Below are 25,186 nucleotides of genomic sequence, written 5' to 3' on the forward strand. Positions count from 1 at the left end.
CTTTTTATCCTCCTCTTTTACAGCAGGAGACCTATGCAAACCACCATTGCTTTAACAAACATGGCAACAGCTTCTTAAATAAACAGCACACTTCTGCACCTCGTTCCTCTCAAACAGAAATGCTACTTCAGCTTCTTTGTGCCACTTCCCCTCCAAAACTACAGCAGTGCAAAGCAATCAGCGAGAGCGTGAAGTAATATCACATACGGCAGACCTGTTTCATGCTGAACAAACACAAAAATAACCTCCAGTTTGAGAAGGAGGAATGCACAAACACTTAGAAGCTAATTCTCAAACCCAGCAAGACAAAGGCAGAGTTAAAAGACTCAAAACACCTGAGCAAGCAAAACAGTCTCTTATTCCTCGCTAAAGCAAACACAAAGACGAATCGCATTCACTTTTCAACCCGGCAAGCCAGCCATAATATATTGCCTGCCACAGCAATGATGATTGTTCTTGTGCTCTCCACCTCAGCCTGATACGCACTTGGCAGATTCATAACTCTTTCAAGCTCTCCAAGATAAACACACGGGCGCTTGATAGAGAAGTTCAATTATAACGTTCCTGGGAGTGTCCAACACGCTGCCCCCCACACCCAGTGCAATGGTGTATTCACCCCCACCCCAGGGACACGGTCTGCAGGTCAGGTCCAAAAGGGTCAGAGGTTCCCCGTGCTTTTGGAAGCCTCCTTTCTTCTATGAGGATGGGTCCCTGTCATTCACAACTGCCTATAGCATCCTCCAATGCTCCCATCCCCAGGCCCAAAGGGACTGCAGTGGGGGGATGTATTGTGTCGGCCACCAGCGCATGTGACAGGGACAGCCAAAGGTCTTGCTGCACGCTGACCTCACCGGCGTTTTTGGCAGCCCATCTGTCTTCCCCTTCTCTGCGCCCAGTGACTGAGGATCTCCTTCTCAGCTTGACGCCTGCTTCCCATATCCAAACCCCATCCTGAGCAATCCTCTTCAAAGGCTGAACTGCCACAAGTGACATGCTTCATGGGGAAAAACACCCTCATGTGAAGGAGTCAAGCATTTTAGAAAAGCCATCTCCCCCTTCACCCCTAAGCCACAGGGGACTTACTCTGACAACCAGGCATTACCAGAAGAGACTGTCGAGGTGGGAAGGGCACCCCACAGTTCAGAGCTGCTGCTTGCGGCAAAAGCTAAAGGCTGCCAAGAGCCAGGAGCACACAGGAGAGCAGACTGCATTTAGGAAAGGGCAGGTGATCTGGTGGCTTCAAATCTTGATTGAAGGAACCCACTGGATTCACTTGTTTGATGGTGGAAAAAAACCCAACAGTCTCTGGCCGTGTTTAGCATGCAGGAAATCCAAGGGGGGGACTGGGGACTGCATATGTGTGTGCATGCGTACAAAATATACTGCAGGTGCCTAGTTTCTAAGACAGCAACCAGCGCATTCAGAAGTGAGAATCTGCTCAGAGCTGTCACATCTATTGCTGCCAAATACATCTGCCCTTGCACAAAACGCAGTGGATGAGTAACTCTCTTCCAGCCTCTGTGCCAGCCGTCTCATTAGTCCTGAGCTGAACCATGCATTGCAGCTGGGTGGGAGTGCACTGAGCTTTGCATCCTCAGCTTTTGGATAGCCGTTGCTTGGCTCTCAGCTGGAAGGTCTCTAAGAGCTCCTGCTCAGCTCAGTGCCGGCTGCTCTGCAGGGCCCAGATTTGGAGAGCTGCGGCAGCTTCACCGTCAGTTCTCTGAGTCCGTGCCACCGTCACCAGCACCCTCGCCTTGTCCCGATCTCCCCAGCGAACGTACATGCCGCAGGGCTGGAGCCAGTGAATGCTCCCCGACACGGTGTGTGTTACTCGGAGGGACTCTGCAGTCAAAGTCCCTGCAGTACCCAGGGGTTTAGCAAGAGACCCCACTCAGCACAGCTGGGCTGATCGGATACTAAGCCTGAGAGCCCATTTCAACAACATCCAGCAGACAGGGATGGTTCAACTATTCCTAGTGAAATATCCTGCCTTTCACAAAGGCTAATAGCTTCTGCAGCCTGTGAAGCACCATGACAGATGCATCTTACAACCTTTACACAACAGTATTGGCTGATATACTGCCTTCATTTCACTGCTCAACTCGGCCAAAACCAAGGGAGACACTTGGATCGCTCTCTTCTCATGTTTACTGCCTCCTCGTCCTCCGCCTCCTCCCTACATCCTACTATTGTCAAGATATTCTATAAGTCCACCATTTTGTCCTGGGTGATAGGAATAAAACCAAACTGGAGTCTTCACACCATTTAATTTTAGGTCCTTGAGATCAGAACTTAACACAATAAATGTGGAGAAGGAAATTCTCCAGACAGTGAATACAGCAACATTGTTTAGGTGCCGCCCATCCCACCCCACCAACCTCCTGACCGACATGTCTGGGGTCAGGTACTGTGATTATCCTTCCTCCTGAAACAATCTCCATTTATTAATCATTAGAGAAAGGGCAAAATAAAAAAGAATAGCCCATCAAAAAAAGAGCAGGTACCTTCTCAGTGGCCTGGGACCCAAAGTCTGTATGCCCTCCAAGCTTTTCTTACAATAAACAAGCATTATGGGGTGCACTTGTTTTGGGAGTTTCTCAGAGGCATGTTGGAGAACGGCCTCCCTTCCCATTGACTTATTTTGTGTGTCTGACTAATAAAAAGTGAAAGAAATCTCTCACCCTGTCAATATTGACCCTGATTTGTTAAAAGTCCATTTGTCAGGGCTAATACATTGCTGCAGTGTCAGCATATTAGGATTTATGCTTCCCTGTAAAGATGGGTTCATTTCAGAAATCCCAGGAACTTTAGTTACTGGATTTTGGTCTCTCCTTTAAATTCTATTGCACTATGAAAAAAGCTGTCATTGGGGGCAGGGAGTAACACACCACACAACGTGGTGACACAGGGCAGTTTTCCATGAGGGGATGCTGGTAGTGAGACACACCAGTAAGATGGCATGCTCAGAAAGCAAGGAGCAGCAAATGACACAGGGACTGCTCCCAGCAGCCAGGCTGGTCCTGTCTTCTCTCCCCTTCAGAATCTCCCCCGGGACCTTCTGGCCCACAGGTCCCACTGAAATTGGGCTACCTCCATCGCTGGTGCCAACAACCCTGAGGCCGATCCTTCCCGCTGCGATGGTGAACCTCACTGCCCTCCAGCCTGGCTGCTGGGAGCCAGACTTCGATGAGGAATTGCTGCCTCTTTAGCATGAAGCGTTTAATCTCCTCTAATGATAACGTGCTGGCACCAAGCACCCCGATCAGGGTTCGGTCCTCTGCCAGCAACGCTCTTGCTCAGGCAAAAAGGCCACCAAATGGTGGCAAGCAGCTGTGTGCTGATGTGCACATTATTTCAGATGGGGAAGAATATCTGCTCTGTTTTCTCTTCAGGAAGGGTAGATGAGGTGCCTGACAGGCTGCTGTCTCTATTGGCACAAGCAGACTCATACTTAACCTGGTGCAAGGGTTCCTGCCCACACATCTTGCCCCCCCGCCCCGTGCATGTCAATAAGAAAGCCTTTGGCTGCCTCTCTGGCAGAGGAGCGTGAAACCCTCCCTCGTCCAAAGTCATGAACCCTGCTGCAATCCAGGCCTCCTGCCCTAGGGATGAATATTGTTCATACGAAAGACTCTTCTGGTCCTTCCTGGCCATGCCTTCAAAATCAATCTTCCCTCTGGTTCTCGCAGTGTCCGCAGGTACTTGGCCCGTGCTTTCTCCATCCCTCGCCATGCCTTACTCCACTGCCTCTGCAGTCACTCTGATTTACACCACAGTCTGCAAGAGGAAGATCAGGCTCTCTGACTCCACCAGATATCTCATACCAGTCCTGAAAACTGACAGCAGACAGAGGCAGCTCCAGGCTAATGTCACAGCCGCCGCTTCAGCACATGGCGGGCAGGGTCTGACCTAGTTATAACCCTGCTAAATATGCAAAGAAAGAAAATGAGAGTGTGCGGGGAAAAGCAGCCCAAGGTTTTCTCTATTTCCTAGGTACTTCTCTGCTGCTTTATCTTTAAGATTCATACTGCACTGAAACATTTCCACTGCCGGGTCGTCTTATGGATGTACCAAGATTGGAAAAACATGGTAACATCTGAAGGGTGGGCTTTTTATTTTTGGGGGTGGGGGGGGTGGGGGGGGTGGTTTTGGGGGTTTGGTTGCTTGGGGTTTTTTTTGTACAAGCTTATAGGAAGGTGGAATTTTTCAAAGGTTAACATTTTGACAAAACATGAGAAAAATTTGAAAAATGTTTTGTTCTCTTTTGAGCAGAAATCTCTCTTCAGCTGTTTACCTTTCCATTTTGCTTGATTTTTGCAGTCTTTTTGTTCTTAACTTAGTCATTGAGAGCTAAATGCTACCCTGACTGTCATTCTGACAAGCCTTTTTTTTTGTTTGTTTTATTCTTAAGAAAATGGATTTTTGTACACTTGGCGTTATCTTTGTTTCAACATCTGCCTTTCCCTTAGCATTTCTGGTTCACTTCCACCATAGAAAATATTCAAACTCAGCTTCTCCTCCTGATTCTTTAATAACTCCAGACCATTTGTGAAGTACATAACTACTTCATTGCTACAGAAATGCTATTTCATTTGAATCACCCGCACAGTTCGGTATATCTGCTTTTTGGCACCTTCATTTCAATACGAAAACGTGCTCACCGACAGCGTAGAGGGCTTTATCGCGGGTACGTGTGGCACAGCATTCTAGTCTGCATCCTTCAGTTAGTATTGAGCCCTCTCAGCCAGGATCTGGTGATGCCCGAGATGTAAATGTGTCCTACGAGTCTGAGTACACAGCTGAGGTTGAGCTATGAAACACCATGGCAAGGTGGGGAACATTGCCCAGCATAGGGACCATAAGAACCTTTGGCAAAAAGAAACAGAAACCCTCTAAATATTTGCTACCAGCAATCATGAGAGAGAAGAGATGCTCTTCTCATCCACCACACCCAGATGAATGGATATCCCCAGTGTAGAGCCAGTTTCCATCCTGGAGAACACAAGCACTGCAGAGCCGGGCAAGTGGAGAAACGTGGGGAAGACATCACGAAGAGGAACGTCCCGGGGAGGGAGAGGACAGTAACGGGATGCAAAAATACAAGCAGGTTTTGAATGCGCTCATACCGCACAAGGGGCACTGCCACTCGACAGCACATGTGGAACAAGTCTCAGACGTGGAGATCCTTGTTGGAGTGGTTAAGAAAAAAAGCCAAGGACAGGAAACCATGAAAACCATTAATCAGTAGACCGCAAGTGGTGTTGTTTCTGGCATAGGTTGAGACAATGCTGTTCGTTATGACTCCTATGAACATTCCTGACCTTTCTCAGGAAGGCCCTTAATTAAATGATTACGTCCCTTTACTTCAACAGAACTCAGGCATATGCTTGTATGCTTTCCTTAGCAAGGCTTTTTTCTGAATCAGGATCTCCATGATTACAGCCAACTAATTATTTGAAAAGCATTTTCATCTGGGCTCCAAGCAATCAAATTAAATACAATTAATGTGGGTTTGGCAGGACTCCACACAAACAAAAGTTGCTCTGTTTTTGCGCAAAATTGGAAAATCAGTTTTTTGCTAATAGCCTGATGTATGAAATCTGCTGGTGTAGCTTTTCACTGTTTTCTCAACTTTTCCATTTTGCTGCCAAACTGTTGATGCAATTCCGTTCTGACAAATGAAGCCCCAAATCTCACAGCATCCTGCCTTTGGTACAAGACCTTGTAGGACCCAGAGACTGAGAAAGAATGAATTGCTATGGTTTGCAGTAAGAGATGATAAAGACAAAGAGCATGCGGAAAATAAAGGAATCAAGTGTTTGTCACTTTATCAAAAGAGATACAGCAAGACAATTATGTAAATCACAAGGCATTAGCAGCTATGGGAGACTTCACGTAGGAAGGCAAACTGAATAAAACGAAGCAGAAAAAACATACGTATAAAAACATACTGAAAACCAAATCTCATTTTGGACAGATGTGCAAACAAGCATACATACACTTTCTAATGAAGCTCACAACAACAGTCTACTTGTCTCTTTGCTCTGCACTTCGCTGTGAAATTCACTTGACTTTTCTCTCCGAACCGCTATCCTTATGTATCATTTTTCATGATGAAGCAGGGAGTAAAGCACATCTAAACCTGAAGGCAGCGTGTGTCTATTTTTGGCTCACTGAATTAGAGTGCATCCTTTTTATAGAAGAAGTTTTGATGCAAAAATCATGAGACTTCATGGCTGTAAAGTACATGTCAGTCATAGAAAGGATAAATATTTTGGAAATGCCATGAAGCCGTGCTAGAAGAAGGATCTATCTTTATTAAATCATAATTGGAATAAGAAAAGTCAGGCTGATGAATGAAATCTTTAGTAAGCAGAGGGATATGAATTTTTGCAATATGCTGAAGCAATGCAATAGCAGAAGCAATCATCGTAAATATTAATATTAGTTACATACAGAGATTAATCTCTAAGATAGGCTGAATTTCAGGATAAAATATTTGAGTTGATGCTATGTCACAGGGGATAGCAGTGTTCATCACTCTGCTCTCAGCGAAAGGAAGCGGTCCTTCTCACTTGGAGGTCTTCAGGGAGGAAAACCCCCTTCTGGCTCTGGGGTGCCCCAGAGATGCACGCAGGCACTCATCAGGAGCAACGCAGAACTGTGTGCCCACCAGGTCAAGCCACTGAGTGCTGGAATAAAGGCAGCCCAGCCGCCTCTGAGCCCCAGGTGCTCCAGCCTCGTAGGCAGCAGCTGGAGGGCACCAGCCAACGGGAGAGCGATGCACCCTGCAAGACGTGGGGTCCCTCGTGCAGGCCTGTTCCAGGCTCTCGACACAGGCTCTAGATAATCAAAATTGTGTGTGTGTTGCCATGTTAAGCACTTCAGAGCTGTTTACAGTTTACATATTTTTGCATTGTTATTGCACAATTAAGCTGAAGACTTGCAGACCAAGCTGTCCCAAAAGCACAAGGAGATTCAGCGGTAGTCAATTTTCAATCCTGTTAATTAGTCAGAGGAAAAAAAAAGGAACTGTTTGGGCCAATGTGTGCCATGCATGTTAGGAAGGTGCAGTTAGTAGTTTCTTTTATTAAGAATTAAACCTTTTTCAGGGTAGCAAATGTATATTAAGTGACATTAAGTATCACTTGTATAAAATTATACTTTTCAAGGACCACTAAAGAACTGGTTTACACTTTTTCTCTGAGGTTCCAGCAAGAAGATTTCTTCTTTATATCCCCAGCATTTTGTCTAAAAACACCTGTCCCATCAGGTTATCCTTTCAACCAGAGAAGGGACTGGAGAAGGAAAACAGATGTCTGATGCATCCTCAACAAGAATATAGGAAAGCATGACAAGAAAACATATGCCATGTATTGTTTTATGGTCTTTTCTTTCTGTTACTGTTATTAATACCATGCAAATAATGTGCACTGGGATCTTTAAACGTCTTCTAACCATTCAGTAAATCATTTCACAGAATAATGAATTCAGTACTGTGAATCAGCCACACAAGTTTTACAACTTCTTTTAGTTTTTGTGTCACGTCTGGAAACCCATTGGACATGGTGCTTTGGTGCACCGTCGGAGAGTGACTCTTGGCTATGTCAGAGGATGCCCTCTCCTCAGCTCTCCATGCCTGTGCTTAGGACCTCTGTTTCCACTGAGGAATAGGAGCAGGACATGCTGACCGTGTCTGGTGCTCTATTGTACAGCACAGAAACCGCTTCGTGTTCTTGGAAGTGAGCCCTGTGTTACACAACTGCAGTTCAAAGGTTACAAAGGCAAAGGCTTTGCCAGCAGACTCAACACTTCAAAGCAGTGGCAACAATTGTTGGATCAAACAGAGAGGAAAGAAGTCTCCTGTGGGTCCCCAAAGCAAACTGGAGTCTCAGAAGCAAAAACAGGATCCAGAAGAATCTTACTAAGAAACAATGAGAAAAAAACTGCTCATTTACGTGGAACAAAAGCCAGAGTCCTCAAGAAACTCTCCAAGTTGCTTCCACATCCAATCAATATTTTCTCTAGCACATATGGAATGAGCCTCAGCCAACTTCCTCCCCCAGACATTCCTGCTTCTGGCTATCCTTAGAAAGAAGCAAGTCAGCTAATTCAACGAGTCTCATTCATACTTACGGGAGTCACCAGGCTTGGAGGGACAGTTTCACCATCCAGTTTTCCTGACTCAACAAATTACTGCAGATAAGCTCAGCCACAGATACATCCATACACATGCTCTTAGGTCACAGCAGATGCAAGGTAATGTCACACAAGCTCAGTCCTCTAATGACAGACAGAACATCTGAAGACTGACATTTCTGACAAGAGGAAAGAACGAGGAAATTTAAGACTGGTCATAGATGACATGGAGTTGGAGATAAAGCCTGGTCTACAAAAGCCACGTAGCAAGGTGGAATTCCCGTTCTATACAAGCCTGACTCTTTCTTACAGTCAGCACCAAAGTCACGTCAGCTTAGGAACAGACCAAATAACCTTGGCTGAGGCACAATGCCAGCAATTTGGATTTGCTTGAGTATGACCAAAGTAAATGCTCGGCTTAAGTATTTCTCCGCAGACCATTTTCTGTTCTTCTCTCCCTCCTGCTGCAACAAACCTCGTCAAAAATTCTCTTTTAAGAAACTATTTGCTGCAAAATTAAAGCTAATGAGACTCCTTGAAGAGATGAAACCGCCTCCATTTCAACTTCAACATCTCGAGACTCAGACTACTCTTTGAAACCCAGTATTTTCAATTCACATGCTGCCAAGGAAGATTTGCTGAGGACAACAGCCTCCTCGCCTGCCCAGTCAGCAACATAGATGGTGGGTGTTCATCTCTGCTGCTTCAGTGAAGGGCACATCACTTTAGCTCATGTTATCGCTGACATGGGTTTATGCAGAGATGTTTGACTTTGAAGTGGAAGGGCCGGGGCATGCATTACTCTCCGCTGACTTGCCAGAGCCCATCTGTTGGTGCCTCTAGACCCAGATATGAAAAATCAGTTGGGCACTAAACTCTGCTGAAATATGAGGGTAAATCCTGCCTAAGCCCGAACTCATGCATAAACCTCATGTGATTTTAATGGCATTTATAACCTAGTTGATAGGATGAGCTCAGGGCCTTAGCCCCCTGTGGGCATTTAATTGAGAATTCAGACACAATTATGCAGATAACTTCCTACAGTTTGATATAATTTGTTAGTTCATTTTAGAAACAATCCTGCAGTTAGGACAATTCCACCTGGGAAGGACAATGCGTACAGTCTTCCTTGCCCAGGTCCTGGAAATACCAAGAAACATAGTGATTTTAAATATCTTAGAAACTCTTGTGTGCACAGCACTGGCTGCATTTTAAAACTTTGATGGCCATTTATTATTTAAAGAGCATTTTAAAGATCACAGCAACCTGTATGTTAATTACCAAGAGTTCATTTGAAGGTGTGGTTTGAAGGCCTTTTGTAAGGATCTGGAAGAGAAGAGGATGCCCTAAAAGTGAAGCCAAGTTTTTCCCAGTGTGTTGTACAGGTACACCACTATCTTGCCGTGAGTTCATGGCGAGAAAGGCAGTAAGGAAAAAGAAACACAAATGCCTTAAATTCTGAAAAGCAATCTCTGACTTGGAAGTTCATGTTTGTGTGGCAGATTGTCATATCGTGGTCAATCCCTACCACTGAATTTCTATGTGCATTAAGCAGCAGGCCTTGTGGCAGCACAAATTTTATACTCCTCTCTGTCCTGAAACCCCACAATTTTCCATTTGTATGACACTTTGCTGCCTCTTCATTATATACCCAGGAAGCAATGCTGATGGATTAGCATCGCATCCAAAACAGAAACTGGCATCATCTCAAGACTCATGTGATTTACAACAACTGCTAAGTAAATTGGGATACTTTTTTTAGTTCCTGCTCTTCCTTTTTTAAAAATAAATCTGAAGAAAATACAATCCCAAAGGCCTAACAGGCACACATTTACAGATGGCAGCAGTGGGTCATAAATGACATCTTTTCATGGTACTATTTATGAGAGCCAAATAAACTGAGCATATTATGAGCCATTTATAATGTTCTTCAGCAGAACAGCCAGCCAAGAGACAGAGCTGAAAGCCTGTTGTAACAAAAGGTATCAAAGTGAGGAGGAGAACAGTATCTATAATTACTACTCCGGTGATAAAACAAGCATAGTACAGCAGATGGGTTTAACACAAGATCACTATTAAATAAAACACTGGCTCGAATGCCAAGGAATGAATATTCAAGAGGGAGTGAATTGAGGGAAAATGTATAAAGACAGCAAACGTAGCTCAGCAAACCTAGAAGTTAACTTGCAACTCTAACCAAAAAGATCAAGCCCCACATAATTCTCCACGTGGATTGAACCGCCCCTCTGCAGTCAAAACGTTCACAATTAGGGGTTAATCGACCTTACACAAATGACAGGACTGAGCACACTGATGGCACAGGATCCTGACCATGTAGCACTGATAACAAAAGATGTGAAACTCAAACCCAAAACAAAACCAAAAACTAGCAATATCAATTTGCAGAGCTTTTTCACTTACCACTTCATAAACTTTTCAGTTCTTCATCAGAAACACGCTGCAATTCATCTTTTTGGCAGCTTCATAGTTGTAGAACATTGTTTGACAAAACATGAGCCAAGTTACAATCTAAAAAAGGGTTTCTTCTCATTTTTAGAAGTTTCAAAAAATATTTTATGGTCAGAAGTAAGGATGGAATTAATTAAAGTGAATAAGGCTGCACCACGGAATATGGAGCTGCAATGCTCATGCTTTAGAGCAGGGCTCCAGCTCTCAGTGGGTTTGGAAGCAGTAGAAAGGATGCCACCACTAACAAGGCATTTTGAATAACTTTTTTTTTGGTCAACTTGCAGAGTTTTTTAAATTAAATGTTTCTGTAAAATGTAATTTCAGTATTAACTATGTAATATCTTCTTTAGCTTGAGACTCAACACTTCAAAGACTTCAAAAGCTTGACACTCACGTAATCAGCTCTCTAAGATCACTTAAACTATGCTATAACATGAACAAGGAGAGGACAAACAGTAGTAACAGCAGACAATACAAATTCAGAACCAATATATACCATTACAATATAATTTCAGAGTAAAAAGGCATTGAACATCATAAAAGATTCAAACCTAAAATATCCAAACACTTTCACAGTGACCCAAGCATACCCCTAAAGACTCAGGCTGCATCAGACAAATCCCGCTGCAGATGCTGTGGCTGGAAATACAAACCATTCACCGGCGGCTCTCAAGCTGCCTGGGCTCCCAGCATGTTAGCTGAAGTATTGGGAAAACAAATGAGTGGGGCCAGATAAACTATACAACGTCTAAAAGTTATTTTAAAAATCTATTTAAAGTAAACAGTTTTGCAATCCTTAACAGCCTTTACACATTTCAAGAACTAAGAGATGGGAGACATATAGTCTTGGTGATAGGTGTGTATATATATGTATATACACACATATATAAATGCATATATATATATGTATATATATATGGCATCAACAATCCCAATAACAGCAATAGAGTAGTTGCTGCCTTGCCTGGATTTTACACCGTTGCGCGTGTTGATGTGTTATGAAGGACCAGTGATACAAACCCCAGACATAGTAACAAACCCTGCTTCACCTAAACCCTCAGCTTCTGATTATTTTGGGGAAGAAAATTTTATACTGGAAAACCGGGAACCTGTGCTTTAAGGCTTGTCAAATGATTAATATATATTTAACGGACGATTAATACATATTTAACGGATGGCCCTCGGAGACTGTAACCTACAGTTTACTAATTTAGACAGGGATGAGTAAGTAACGTTAAGGTGTGGCTCTTCCTTTATCTTATCACTACACTCATATGTATGCTTTGTATGGAAAACTTTATTTGATAATAAAAATAGCATTCACAGACTTTCCCCTTCTTTGTTGCTACATCATATACATAGTGTCTGTTCCAAGGAAAGAAGCTCATACTGGGTAAGTCCACATCTACTCATACTAGTGTTATGTATAAACCCAATAAGTCAAATAAAGCTATGAACAATGTAGTATTTATATATGCATAGTGTTTTATAAAAAAGATTGGCCCACATACTGCTTTTCATCAACACAGAAAAGAGCATTATGCCTATAGCACATTGCAAGAAATGATGATTGAAGAACACAGACTGCATACAAGTGCTTAATAATACATAAGCAGGCCCACCATGAAAAAAGAAATGATATTCAAACCAACAAAAGCTTTAGAATTACTTATATAGTCTCCCATTTTAAAACAGCTTTACATACCTGATTCAGTTTACATTAAAATATATCCCCTGAATCAATTTGTTCCATTTTCAGAAATATAAACACTTAATCACATTCCTCACAGCTAAATTTTGTCATAAATCCTCTTTTATACAAGAAAAAGGCAACAGTTTTGTTTTTTTTTTCCAACAGGCTCTATTAATTACAATTTAAACTGTACACACAATGAGCGGCCATCTTCTTTCTTGGTTTTGTTTTTACAGTACCATGGCAACAACAGTGATAGACTTGCAATGTTCTCGTGTTTGTATGGGAAATGTGGAACAGTATACATGTACACACCAATGCACTGTAAAAAGCAGCAGTTTACTTCAGTGGTCCAACAGTAACGGCAAACATTTTGGCTCAGCTAGGCAGTAATCCATTAAAATCTTATACCAATACTACAGCAGACTTACCACACAACTTGCAAATTTAAAAATACAACTTAGAAACTTGCAGGTTTCCCTTTTGCTGCTGTTCTTAGATTCAAATTTACAGCATATAACCAGTATGGATAGGCTTCTACAACCAGGTTGTCCCACTGATTGCCTCTTTTTGCCTGTGTTTTTCCTTTGATACATCTTTTTTTTTTTTCTTTTTTTCCTTTTTTTTTCAGCAAGTGCACTCCTTTTGTCTCAGTAAGGATGAACCAGTAAAATAAAAACTTAAATACGGAGCGAGAAGAAGAGAGAGCTTTTGGAATTTGGCAAAGTAAGAAAAGCCCACTGGTTTTGCCTGAGCAGAAGGAATACACCTACTCCGAGAGGGAGGACTTTGCTCCCACCGCATTGTGCCTTGTCCCGGGATCCCGATCCCTTCCCTTGCTTCAAAGCAGACAAACAATACCATGCATGCTCGGGTTGCTGTCCATATACATCTAGAAGATGAGTAGGGCTGCGGCGGCTGCCTTAATGAATATCGTTAAATGTTGCTGAGGCTAATGAGAGATCAACAGTCTACGTTAGTGTGTGACACAGGCATGGTGGTTACCAGTCTTTCTGCCTTTGCGCATCCTGTAGAGGGGGCCTGAAAGTATAAACTGTTCATGGAACAAACTAGAAATTCCTTATCATAAATCATCTTGTGCTGTGTGGGTTTGTATTTTTTTTTTTTTTATTATTTATAATTATTATAAATATCCTTCATTGAAACAGTAGTCTCTTCAAACAGTTCTTGCAATTTTAGGAACATCTGTCTCTTTCTTTTTCAATTCCTTCAGCAGGAGCGCTCCATTCCCACTGAGATGAACAATTTTCTTCCTTCCCCACCCCCAACCATTAAAAAATTTTCTACATACAGTGTAGCAGTGAGTCACTAGAGAACAGTCTGGATCAAATTATTCAAACTTGGTCATAAAATCCTTTGCCTATATTATATTACTGGCTACCCCCATTTACTATGTTGGGGAGGGGGGGAAAGTAGCCCAATAAAGGAATTATTCTTAAGAAATCTACAAAGAATGTAGAAACAGAATTTTATAATCCTTTAGGACCAACATTTGGCAAGTAATTAAAAAAAAAAAAGAATACACTGAAAAATACTTTCTTTAATATTATACATCAGGCACAACACTTTTTTTTTTTTGTTATAAGATTTCATCTGCATAAAAGGCTTGTAGGACCAGCAGGTGCCGGATGTCTCCTCGCCTGCGAAAGCCGGATGGTTTCAGCTCCTGCGCTCTCTCCTCCGCTCCCATGGGGAAGGCGATGGGGACCCGGAGGAGCCCCTCAGATGCTGAGGTCGGTGCTGCACTCCTTGTACGGCCGCCTGCGCTGCTCGGGCGGGTGCCTGCGGCTCGGCTCGTGCTTCCAGCTGGGGTCTTCCCTCTCCCGGTGGCCGACTCGCTCCTCCCTGAGCCGTCTGTCGGGCGACCTCTCCCTCCGCCGGTCAGACGACTTGGCCCGCCGGTCGAGGGAGCTCTCTCTTCTCCGGTCAGGCGACCTCCTCGGCTCCGTGAGTCTCTCCAGCGACCGCCGGCGGCGGCTGGGCGACCGCTCTCTGCGCCTCTCAGGGGAGAGGTCTCTCCTCCTCTCGTGTCGCTCCCGCCTCTCCAAAGTGTTGTCAGCGCTCCTCGTTCCTTCCCTCCGCTTTTCGGGAGACCTCCTCTTCTGCCCGTTCACCACCGCCCTCTCCGGCTGCCTCTCGTGCCTCCTCTCCGGCGACCTCTCCGTCCTCCTGCCTGGCACGTGGTCGTTGGTTTTAGAAGTCCCATTCCAAGTGTGGTGTTCATTGGGATGTCTGCTAAACTCTCTGCTGCCTTTTAGGTCTCTAACGTAAGTCCGCTTGTCCCCATGTTGTGATGATTTGTGAAGGTCTGGTGGATAACTGGACTCCGATGATGGGTACTGCCGTCGGTCTGATGGCACGGGTTTCATTTCCGATACATTTTGTGAACCTGTGGCGGGACTGTTCCTGTCACTGCTGGGGTCTGAAAGAAAATAATAGCAAAGCGTTTGGTACCGATGCCTTCCGCGGCGCCGTGACACCACTTATCACTCTTCAGACTTCATTAGTGACAAAAGCAAACAACTGTTAAAGCAGTCAGCGAAGGCTAACCAAAGCTTTTGTTAATTTAACTGCGAACAACGAGAGTTACAGGTTAGTACTGGTGCTGCTCTGTTCGTTAGCCGTGTTTTTTTGTCCAAGCCGATATCATCTTTATGCTCTTCTTGTCATGGGGCGTTTTACATTTTCCCCAAGCCCAATTCATAATGTTTCGGTTACACTACTTTCTTTCCAGTGGGAAAAAAAAATTGTAGTTCGGGTTGTTGGCTGTTTTTTTAACAGTTTCCAATAAAGAGGGCCTTTAGGAAACAATATTTTTCTTTTAAGTCTTTGGAAAGAACTGCCTTCCAGGTGTGGGAGGCCTTGTTTCAAATATCAGAAAATGTACAGAAAATAGAATTGATTATTAAGTTTTCACCTCGTAAAATAACATTTTGAAGGTGTGAGAATTAGACTGTAATCATGCAATTTCCATTTCATTTAAGACATTACTTAATCTCACTTAGTTCTACCATGTTATGAAAAGTCCTAGGGTAGATTTTGGTTTTGCCACAATGATTTGAACAACGATGACAGAAGTTATGATTTTTTCATATCAAAGCAATGGAAAGATATTGTAATATGTAGGATGGCTTTGATTAAAACCTAATCTCCAGTTCATTATTTGTAATGTAGTATTTCAGGTAAAATACAGCTGAGCTACCTCTGTGGGACAAACTGCAAAGCAGAAGGAAAAAACCAACCCCAAAACTAAAAACCAGCCCTGCGCTGTAGCTAAGCTACAATTACTCACGTCATTTGTAACGGATGTTTATGAATCATTCATTATAGGCACGGCAAACATTAAAGTAACGCTGGCTTAATGCGAGCGTTGCTTTTATTTGCTTATTGTTTTATTTGCTTATTGTTTTATTTTTTAAAGTAACTTCTGCACGGCAGCTCGGCTGGCGTTAGCTAAGCTTCCTGCAGGCTTCCTGCCGCTCGCACCGAGACACCCACCTCGAGGTGGACTGTCCTGATGGCAACAGCTGAAAACCCTCACAAACACTTGTGGGGACAGATTTTTTTTTTCTGTTTTTCTCCTTTTTGTCTTCCCTCCCCCAAGCCAAACACTCTACATGCTCATTCCTCCTGCCATCACGCAAAGCGTCTCCCATTTGATGGCATTTCCATTCCTTAGCTTGGGAAGGTCGGTGTGTGCACGGGCCATGATTTTTGTGATTTCCAGGTGAAACACGTTGCGACTCACGTGTGTGCATTTTTGCTTATTAGTATTTTCAGGCAGCAGCTGGGGACCACACTGCTTTTCCGTAGCTGTAAGCACGTGGCTTGTGGCAACCTGGCTATCGCACAAGGTACAAGTGAGGTTTAAATGTGTCCTGTGGTGTACTTACAATTCAGGGGACGCAGGGTGCTCGGAATGAATTGCTGTACATATAAAATATAGCGAAGCGGAAAGCAATGTGAGGGAATTAGGCCACAGCACAAAAACACCTAATATTGATTTTAGCTACAAACCGTAGTTTGATTATGGCCCATAAGGTAGAAGCAAGACTCCCCGAGCTTGTCATTTCTCATACATGCAGCGATATTAGGAGGTATCATCGCTGAGGAAGGAAGAGCCCAGCACCAAGAAAAGTGAGAGAAAGAGAAAGAGAAAAGTAGAAAATTTAGATTCCCTATAACAAAGATGAAAGAAAGAAAAATCTTCATATTTTATCTTAGAATAAAGAAAGTTTATTTTTCCAGTCAGATTGTCTAGGCTTCACCCAAATATAAGGCTGCAAAGACAGCAGTTGTTATTATCGTGACATAAAGAGACATCTAAGAGGTGATTCAATAACCCAGACAACGAGAGCATCCATTCTAAAAGACAGCTGGAACAGTGACACAGAATGTCATAGAAAAAACATTAACAATCAAACAACAACGAAAAATAAAGTCCACCAGAGACCACAACATTAAAAATAAGTACAAAACTCATTACAAAAATATACAGCCTCATAGAGAAGCACGTTCCAATCAAGTCAGAAAAATATTGGAACTTAACATTATTAGAGGAACCATTTGCGACTGCAGCGAACAGAATGAAGAGAGGAAGGAGTCCCAAATGTTACAAGGATATTCTTTACAGTAGTGCAACCCCTGTATATTAAATCCTTGCTTGGAGAATGAACGTTTAGTGGTTTAGCATTAGCCAAAAGAAAATTGGTGGTGGATTTCCATCCTCAGTGCAACAGACATATGCTTTGAGAAGTGAAGCACTTAATTTACAGGGTACTTATGCAGTCTAGCATATGATACAGTACTGTACATCCAAAGGAGTATAGGAAAAGACAAAAGTAGAAAGAACATTACAGAATTTCAGTGCCATCATTGAACCTTCTGGTGTGCTATTTATATTACAGAAGTGTAAACCCACAACTTCCCTTCCATATTGTTAAACACTTCAATTGTTTGTTGGTTATACTCTGAATTGGTCATTTTAAGTTAAATAATGAGCAGGGTGAGCAGAAACTCTCAAACATGGTACAGTAAATGAAAAGAAAATCTAGTTCATAAATTGTGCAGAAGGGTTTGTTTCTGGTTTTAGGACACGGAGTGAGTGATAAACACAGAACTTACTGACACAGAAATAACCCAAATACAGGGAGAAAAGTATAAAGGACATCCCTTCAATCATCAGTTTCTATAGAAACCTCAAAGACCTTTGGTTGGGAGTAGCCCTCCATCGAGGGCACAATATTCGACAATTATCTCAAATAAATAAGACATAATTATAATATTAAATAGTGTGCTAAGTTAAGCCACCCAGCAATCCAACCTCCAGGGGAAGAAAAGGAAATCTAATGCAATTCTTAGTAGGAAACAAGGACTGAATGTTTCCCCCAAGACAGACACGAGAGCACCTTTTCGTAACCTCCTCACCTTTTCAGACCTTACAAATTAACTAGTTGAAAACAGCAGACAGTTTAAGGGGGGAGAAAAGGGCTCAGGAGGCCAAATCAATATATTTTTGCAGTAAAGCTTTTTTTTTTTTCCTTCTTTTTCTTAAATAACTTTATAAATATTTACATAAATATTAAGGGAAGGCAAAAATCTCATAAGCCATCTCGGCATTCATGTCTATGGATACAGACAGGAACTAAGAGAAAAACCTAACAAAAAAAATCACTGCTTCAGAATAATAATTCAGGATTCCAGTTTTTGCATTGATTAGAAGTAGAGACCTATTTGAAACAACAATTCAGCCGCTGAGAAACAAGTTTGGCACAGTTCAATGACATTCCTTGTTTGGCTGGACAAGACAATAAGGGTTTTTTTTTGTTTAGTTTTGTTTTCCTCTCTGATCACCAAAAATACTGCTATGATGATCTTGCCTTACACTGCGCCCCAAGTCCATGGAAGCAAGCAAAGGATGAAATGTGTAGAAAATTCAGCACAAGCGAGGCAATTAACCATATGTTGCAAAGGTTGGTAAGACACTGGTGAGAAAGGAAAATAAAAAAGAATTCCCGCTTCAGATCTTGAGACAAATCATTCATGGAGTGATGCCAGGGAAGAAAGGAATGTTTTCATAGTTTGACCCACCATATTCTGGGACAGAGCCATCTCCACGTTTCAGAAACAGGCGGACCCTGCGGCCACCGTTTTTAATCAGTTCGATGGCCCGAGCATGCTTCATGTTCTTGGTAGTTTCTCCATTGATCTCTAAGATTTCATCACCGATCTGTCAATGTAATTAAAGAAAAAAGTCTGAGATTAGAAACAAGTCCCCACGAGGGTCACCACCAACACAACACAAGACAACGGCCACAGCAAAGGTGGAAGAAGAACTATGCACCAGGTGAAGCTAAATATACCCAACTCCTTCTGGTGGCAGCTCACAAAAGACAGTATGCAGGGGCCTGGGAGACACGAAGACGACAGGGAAAGCTTGAGATATCAAAAAATTTCATTGCTGTTCTGTAAAACCACCTTGCATTATTGTATTGCTCAATACCTAGACCTGTGTTAGAACTGGTGTTATTTTACTTTATTTTGATTATTTGTAAAGTCTTCGGTCAAAGTGGTTGTTTGCTTTATAGTCTGCTGTAACTGGGATGTTCAAATAGCTTTTTCAGGTCTGTTTCTCACTTGGATATAGATACATACCTATGAACCAGTAAACCTGCTTTTGTAAATATAATCATTTATCAGGATAGGAAAACAGGGCTTGGAAGAGCTTGTCAAAGCATTGGCTTCCACAGGGCAGCACTGATTTATTTTCATCAGCAAAAATTTTAGACCTATAAATCTACTGCTAGCAAAAGAATTTTGAAAATGCCCTTCGTGTGATATATCTGGAGAAGGAAAAGACATATGCTGTAAAGTTATCATGCATTCTCTAAGAGAGGAGCAAGGAGTACATAAAACTCGCCAATTTAATTTTTCTATCGGCATTTTATAACACGTCCTTGTTATGTTTATAATTTAGATCATACATGAAGTTAATAGTTAATACTAATAAAAAACTACACTATAATTTTGGAATCCATGGGTTGGTATACATGCTCCCTCACCACTCTACCCCCCAGCAGAGGAGAGGATCAGGTGCGACACCCCAGTTCTCTACTCATGGCTCCAGCTTTAAAGGCGCTGGCAAAGATTGCAGCTATTACATTTTTGTTGCTACACATATCTTTGTTAGGCTTTAAAAGTCAAATTATGCATTAGAATTTGGAAACGCAGGTTGGAACAAGGGGTGAAATCTTCCAATGCAGGCATACTGTTATAGACTGTATACGAAGAGTGACAGAAGCCATTGACAGAAGTAAATAGGAACCACTGCTCCTTTCAGTTAACATTTAATTTTCCTCTTAGCTGACACAGCAGAAGGTGTGCCTGTAGGGGAGAGGCAGGGAAGTCAGCTTATTGCAAAGATGTGTGTTTTTTAAATCTGTTTGTGCATACCCTCATCTTCCCACATCTCTCAGCTGGACCATCTTCGGCTAGCCGCAACACATACAGATCCATATTATACTCCCGGCCACCTCGCAGGCTAAAGCCAAATCCTTTGGCTCCTCTTTCCAGCTCAACAGTGTAAAAGTCTTGGTCCTGCTGGAGGGAAGACAACATATGCGCGATTGAACAGAAAGTTAAATGCTGCTCTACTCTCATTTTCAAATTATTCAACCAACGAATATTATTATTTTTTCATTACTCATAACTAAAAAAAGAAAATCAGTTGAGTTTTCGTACACAGACTAGGATTTCCTGCTTCCTCAGATCCCACCCTGCAACTTGGAGTGCCGGCGGTGGTCCGCAAAGGGCTGTTGGGACGAATGGGCTTGGCCGTGTCCCATGTATTTTTAGGCACCTCTGTTATGTGACACCTCCTGTGCCCAGGGCCAAAAGACACATTTCTGGAGGGTCGTTAGCGTTCTCCCAGCTGCAAAGGAAGGCTAGGGCGACCTCATTTCCAGTGCCAGGCTTTAGTGAAATGTTTAATGGTACATGGCACAAGTCTATGCCATGGTGCTGGCTTTTCCTTTTTGTTAACACCTCATCTATTCCTTTGCAAGAAGCTCAGAAGTTCGTGCATTGTTTTTCACAAACGCTGTCAGCGTAGGGAAGTTTTGAAGTCTGTAATGGAAGAGGTTACTTCTGGGATGGCCAGTGGCAAGGGAAGTTAACAGTAAGACAGATAATCTCTCTAATAAGATGCTGTCTGTGAAAGCTGGAACACTCCAGCTATTGCCCATTATTAAGTTTTCCTCTTTGTTCTCTGAATTTATCACTTGCACACAACAGTACTTTCTGGAGAGGCCCCTCAAAATATACAATTCAATAAACAAACACAAAAATTATTACTGTCGTAAAAACGTCAGCTTTTTTTTTTCCGTTTTTTTTTGTTCTCCCTAAAAGTCTTGCTGAGAATGTGTTGGAAATGTTTCTCAGCTGAAACAGCAGCAACACATATTAAGAAACTAATCAGCAAATTCCTCTTTCTTCAGCAAACAGACTGAGGGAGAACAGCTTCCCAGTAGGAATTTTCAAGGGAAATATTTGAACACAGCCCTCAAGCAGACTGGAAGCAACAATCTGTGGTAAACAAAACAATTAGAAAGGTACTCCTTACCTGTGCTGCTTGGGGTGGTTTGAAATCAAACTGGGATTCCTGCTTTGGTTTGGTGTTGCTCCTGCTGTAATGAATGAGAGAAAGAGGGAAAGAGGAAAAATACAGCTCATGGGATGTGAAGATGATCAAGAAGTAACCAAAGAGAGAGCATGTCAACATGCTCTCCTCAAGGAAAACAATCTGACCTGGTCTCCTGTGGTATTTGCTGAGGAGTATGTGTGGTTGTAATTGTAGCAATTTTTTCTGCATTGGTCAATAAAGTAGCATTGGAGGATTCTGCAAAATAAATTTTTTTTCATTATGACAGAAGACTATTGGCTATTCACTGACAAAACAAAGTTTTACAAAGGCATTTCACTGGAAAGCATCATTATGTTGTTTTTAAAGAACTTGAGATTGGCTCAAATTTCTTAAATCCAAAAATTAACAGAATAAAGTCTAAGCTAAGTCATAGTAATTATCTATATGAAACTGTACAGCACCTCAGTTGCAAAGAAATATTGACCTTTGAGTTGCCCATTGAAACTTAACTTTCCTTCAGCTTTTTTCTGGTATCTGTCATCAGATGTACCAAATTACTGTGTAATCTGTTTTTCTTTTTTGTAAGAGAAAAACTTCTAAACACCCCTAACAAACTAAGAAACACTGCCACATAACTGCTGCTGCTGTATCCTATACTCTTGAAAAAGTAAAGGCTTTAGTGAAGGCATCATATTTAGCTTAATCATCGTTGCAAAAGTTAATTAGCAAAAAACGTGCATACCAGAAACTGCCACAGCTACCCAACACAAATAGTGTAGAGCAGGGAGTCAAATATTTATATATATTTATACTATATATAGAGAGAGAGTATATTTTTATATATCTATTTATATAATAAATACACAAATGAGAAGTTTTTTTCAGTAACCAAATACATCAGCACTCTCATTAACCTCAAGAAAAACCCGAGGCCACTCAATTGGAAAAAGAAAAAAAAAAATATTGGGAAATCTGGATTAGAAACATCTCTGCCCTTTAGACATACCCAGAACAAAGACTGACTTGTGGAGGAAAGGTTGAAGAATATTTTGTCTGTTGTCTAATGACATGAATTCCAATCATTAAAGTCTCCAAATATGGTAGCTTGACTGGATTAATTTTATAGTAGTAATAACTATTCCATGGATTATAAGCTTATCAGTGCTTCCTCCATCAGAAACTTCAATCTTCAGCAAGACTGAGATGTGGCTTTTATCTAAAACCTCACAAGGTGATATTGAATGTGGCTAAAACCCAAACTTCCCGAAATCCGTCTTTGAAATACAACAGACTGCTGCCTGAGCACTCAAAGCTGCATGCAGGGACATGGAACCACTGTACCAAATGCATCAACAGCTCTAGGTACCATTTACAAAAGGGCTCGCCAAGAGAATACAGAGAGGAGGATTAACTTCGAAACTCAATTTATGCCATGGCAAATGGCCCTCAGCCCAACACCAGCCTGGGCACACACCATATTTCTCTATGTACAGAAGGAGGTGATTCCAGGAGAGGTCCTCTCTCCCGCTTCACAAAACTGGGAAGGGACTTGCTGTAGGCATAACTGGAAAGGGACTATCTAGGTGTCCCTCGCAGCGTGGCATGGCAAAATGGTCCCCTTGTCATTTTGGAGCTTTATCATAGACTTCAATAAGACCAGAGCTAACGCAGAATTCATTTAAAATTCTGCCTAAAATTAAGGTCATGCACCTTGTTTCTTGACTGAATTTCTCTAGTTCCAATCCCACTTAAAAAAAGCTACCATCAGACAACTGCAATGAAAACCGGGTGGAAACATCTGGTTTTCCAACATAAAATTACAAGGTCTTCTACCCTGCCCTTGTTTGCCTCTTAAGCTCCAGGCATCTGGTAATTCATTTTATTGACTACGGAGAAATCTGCCATTATTAAACAGAGTCCAGCTGTAATACAAAATTGCAGAAATGGGAGGGGTTTTGCCTGAATTAAGGAGAGGTGGTATTCATGGGCTTACTTGGTCCCGGGAACCTATTTTATTTCATGGATTTATTTTAACTGCGGACATATCTAGATGAGGTGAAGATTTTTCCTGTCTGTGCATGTCAAGGGAAACTCAGGAAAAGGGAAAGAGAAAAAGAAGAACCATCCAAACAGATGCGTGCAACGAGAGCACAGCTCCTTTGCCTGCAGCACTGTGCCCAAACCCTTCAGCATATGGAGATGTAACGTCTTCCAGACCAGAGCTGGCTTGTGTCCGGTGGCTCAGAGAGCAAGAGAAGCTCCTGGGTCTGCCTGCACCTCTCAGGGTAGGCATGAGCAAAACATGCCCTTGTGAGGATGCGCCACTGACAGCTGGCTTGTGTGAGGAGACATCCCTATGTGTGGTTTAAGGGTTGGATTTTAAGAAATAATTCTGTGTATTTTGGAAAGATGCCTTGATGCTAAAATTGGTCTCCAACATAAGAAGGCCCCAAAACATGGTTAAGTGTTCTGTATTCATCCAGAACAAAAGCCTCTGAAAACCCCCACAAATATTTGGAGATCAGATGAAGATGGGCTTCAAAGAGAATGCAAGATTCCTACCCTTTAGTAGGGCACACTAAGAATACCAAGTAGAGCAACAACACATCTTGGTACAGATGTATCTTCATGCCACTCGACTGTATCTATCTTTAGCCCACCCTATCCCATGAGTCAGGAGTTGTGCATAATTTTGCTAGTTTTTTAGACACTCGTTCAGGGTGCATGCCAGCCATCATGCAAAACTGGAACAGAACACAAATATAGGAAAAATTACCTCTAGTAGAATTACGATTTTATGTTCTAAATCCTAAATAATTCATTGATTCCTTGCCCTGTTCTGCCCTAGAGCACTCAGACACCAATTAAATGCCTAATCTAAGCTTGTCATTTTTCAGCTCTCTGTATCCTTGCATCAGCTAGTGGTATGTGAAAGCATCGTAATTTCAGTGCAAATGCACTCCTGTAGTGGTCTACGGCAATGAGTTGGTGCAAGACTTATTACACAGCAAAAGCCCTTGGTGTTTTTAATAATGTTAGAAGAGATTAGCAGTGTGAGTTTATTGTGAGTCTTGTGCTGAGCCTTAGTTTCATGTATATCTGAGAAGCATGGCTTCTGATGTATTCTTTTTTTCTCCCCTTTAAGTGCACTGTTAGACCATTTATATTTACCAAAAAAGCACCCCAAAAGCAACAAAAAGAAAGCAACAAACCAACAAAAGCACCCAAAGACAGCAAAAAGAAAACAACATTGAGACCAATTTCTTAAATCTAATTTTTTTAGAGCAAACCTCCCACCAATTTTGAGAGTGTCTGGTCTTACCGGCTTTTGGAAATTAAATGCAGGTAATTCTATGCAGAGTTGGCAATCTGACTTGGAATTTCAAAGGGACAGTAAATAAACAGACTCGAAGCCTGCATTGCTATGAGAGAGAACAGTTGACTCCTTCCCTAAATTACAGCTTTCCACCTTCTCTAGGAATACCTGATGTCAGTCACAGGTATAGATTTCCCCTCTAACCTAAGCAATTTAACATGATATTTTGTACCCATATTTGCATGAAGAAGACTGGCTGAGCATTCACATCAGGAGGCAATATTCTTCTTAAAAAAATTCTTAAACCATTCAAAAGTTATTTATTTCTTAGGTATTTTTGCCTTTTAAAAAATATTTATTTATATATTTATTCAAAGATTCACCTTCCTTGATTTTGATCAGATACCAAAATACAGGTAATGAACAATTCTTCTCCCAGTTTACCTTCCAAAACTGGCAGGCACAGGCCAGCTCAGATGTTAGCCTGATTCTCAGCCATTTTACTATTCATGAACACTCAATTTGCTGGAAGCAGTGAAGGATCATATACCATTTGACCTGGTAGCTACTAAACAGTAGGAAAATAAAGCCTTTATGCAAAACAGATCATCCTAAACAGAAATAATGTATAACCAGATCATTTCTCATCCTGGCCTATTTTTATCCTATAACTAAACATAGCATAATCATGCTCTGTGGGGTAAACAAATCCATGTTTTAGATTAGAAAGTACGAGAGTTAGCAACTACTGAATGCTTCTCACTGGAAATCACATCATGCAACTTCTTCATTCTGCTTTACAAGTATCAGGTTCAATTCAGCCATACTTTCTCAGCCTTTCTTTCAAACTTAATCACGCTTTCTCTATATTTAACTGAATGCAAATCAAGTTCTGTACAACTCTAAG

At 42.0% G+C, this 25,186-nt stretch overlaps 1 protein-coding gene across 27 annotated transcripts in view; it reads right to left on the reverse strand.

The window, feature by feature from the left end:
* Positions 1-11,885: 11,885 nt before the first annotated feature.
* Positions 11,886-25,186, reverse strand: part of MAGI1 (membrane associated guanylate kinase, WW and PDZ domain containing 1) — a 359,795-nt gene continuing 346,494 nt past the window's right edge. For 14 of the 27 annotated variants that reach the window (XM_087743421.1, XM_087743425.1, XM_087743422.1 and 11 more), the window contains 5 exons: positions 21,128-21,218; positions 20,943-21,006; positions 19,775-19,921; positions 18,413-18,551; positions 11,886-14,744 (listed from right to left, as the gene is read on the reverse strand). In XM_087743421.1, coding sequence (XP_087599547.1) covers positions 14,044-14,744; positions 18,413-18,551; positions 19,775-19,921; positions 20,943-21,006; positions 21,128-21,218 — 1,142 coding nt within the window. In that variant the 3' untranslated portion in view covers positions 11,886-14,043. Of the gene's footprint in view, positions 14,745-16,339; positions 16,429-18,412; positions 18,552-19,774; positions 19,922-20,942; positions 21,007-21,127; positions 21,219-25,186 lie in introns of all 27 variants that reach the window. The other 13 variants (XM_087743432.1, XM_087743431.1, XM_087743416.1 and 10 more) reach the window with 5 other exon arrangements.

The sequence above is a fragment of the Nipponia nippon genome, unplaced genomic scaffold, assembly GCF_047370975.1.
Source record: "Nipponia nippon isolate SJK-2023a ecotype South Korea unplaced genomic scaffold, ASM4737097v1 scaffold_9, whole genome shotgun sequence".
Taxonomy (NCBI): domain Eukaryota; kingdom Metazoa; phylum Chordata; class Aves; order Pelecaniformes; family Threskiornithidae; genus Nipponia; species Nipponia nippon.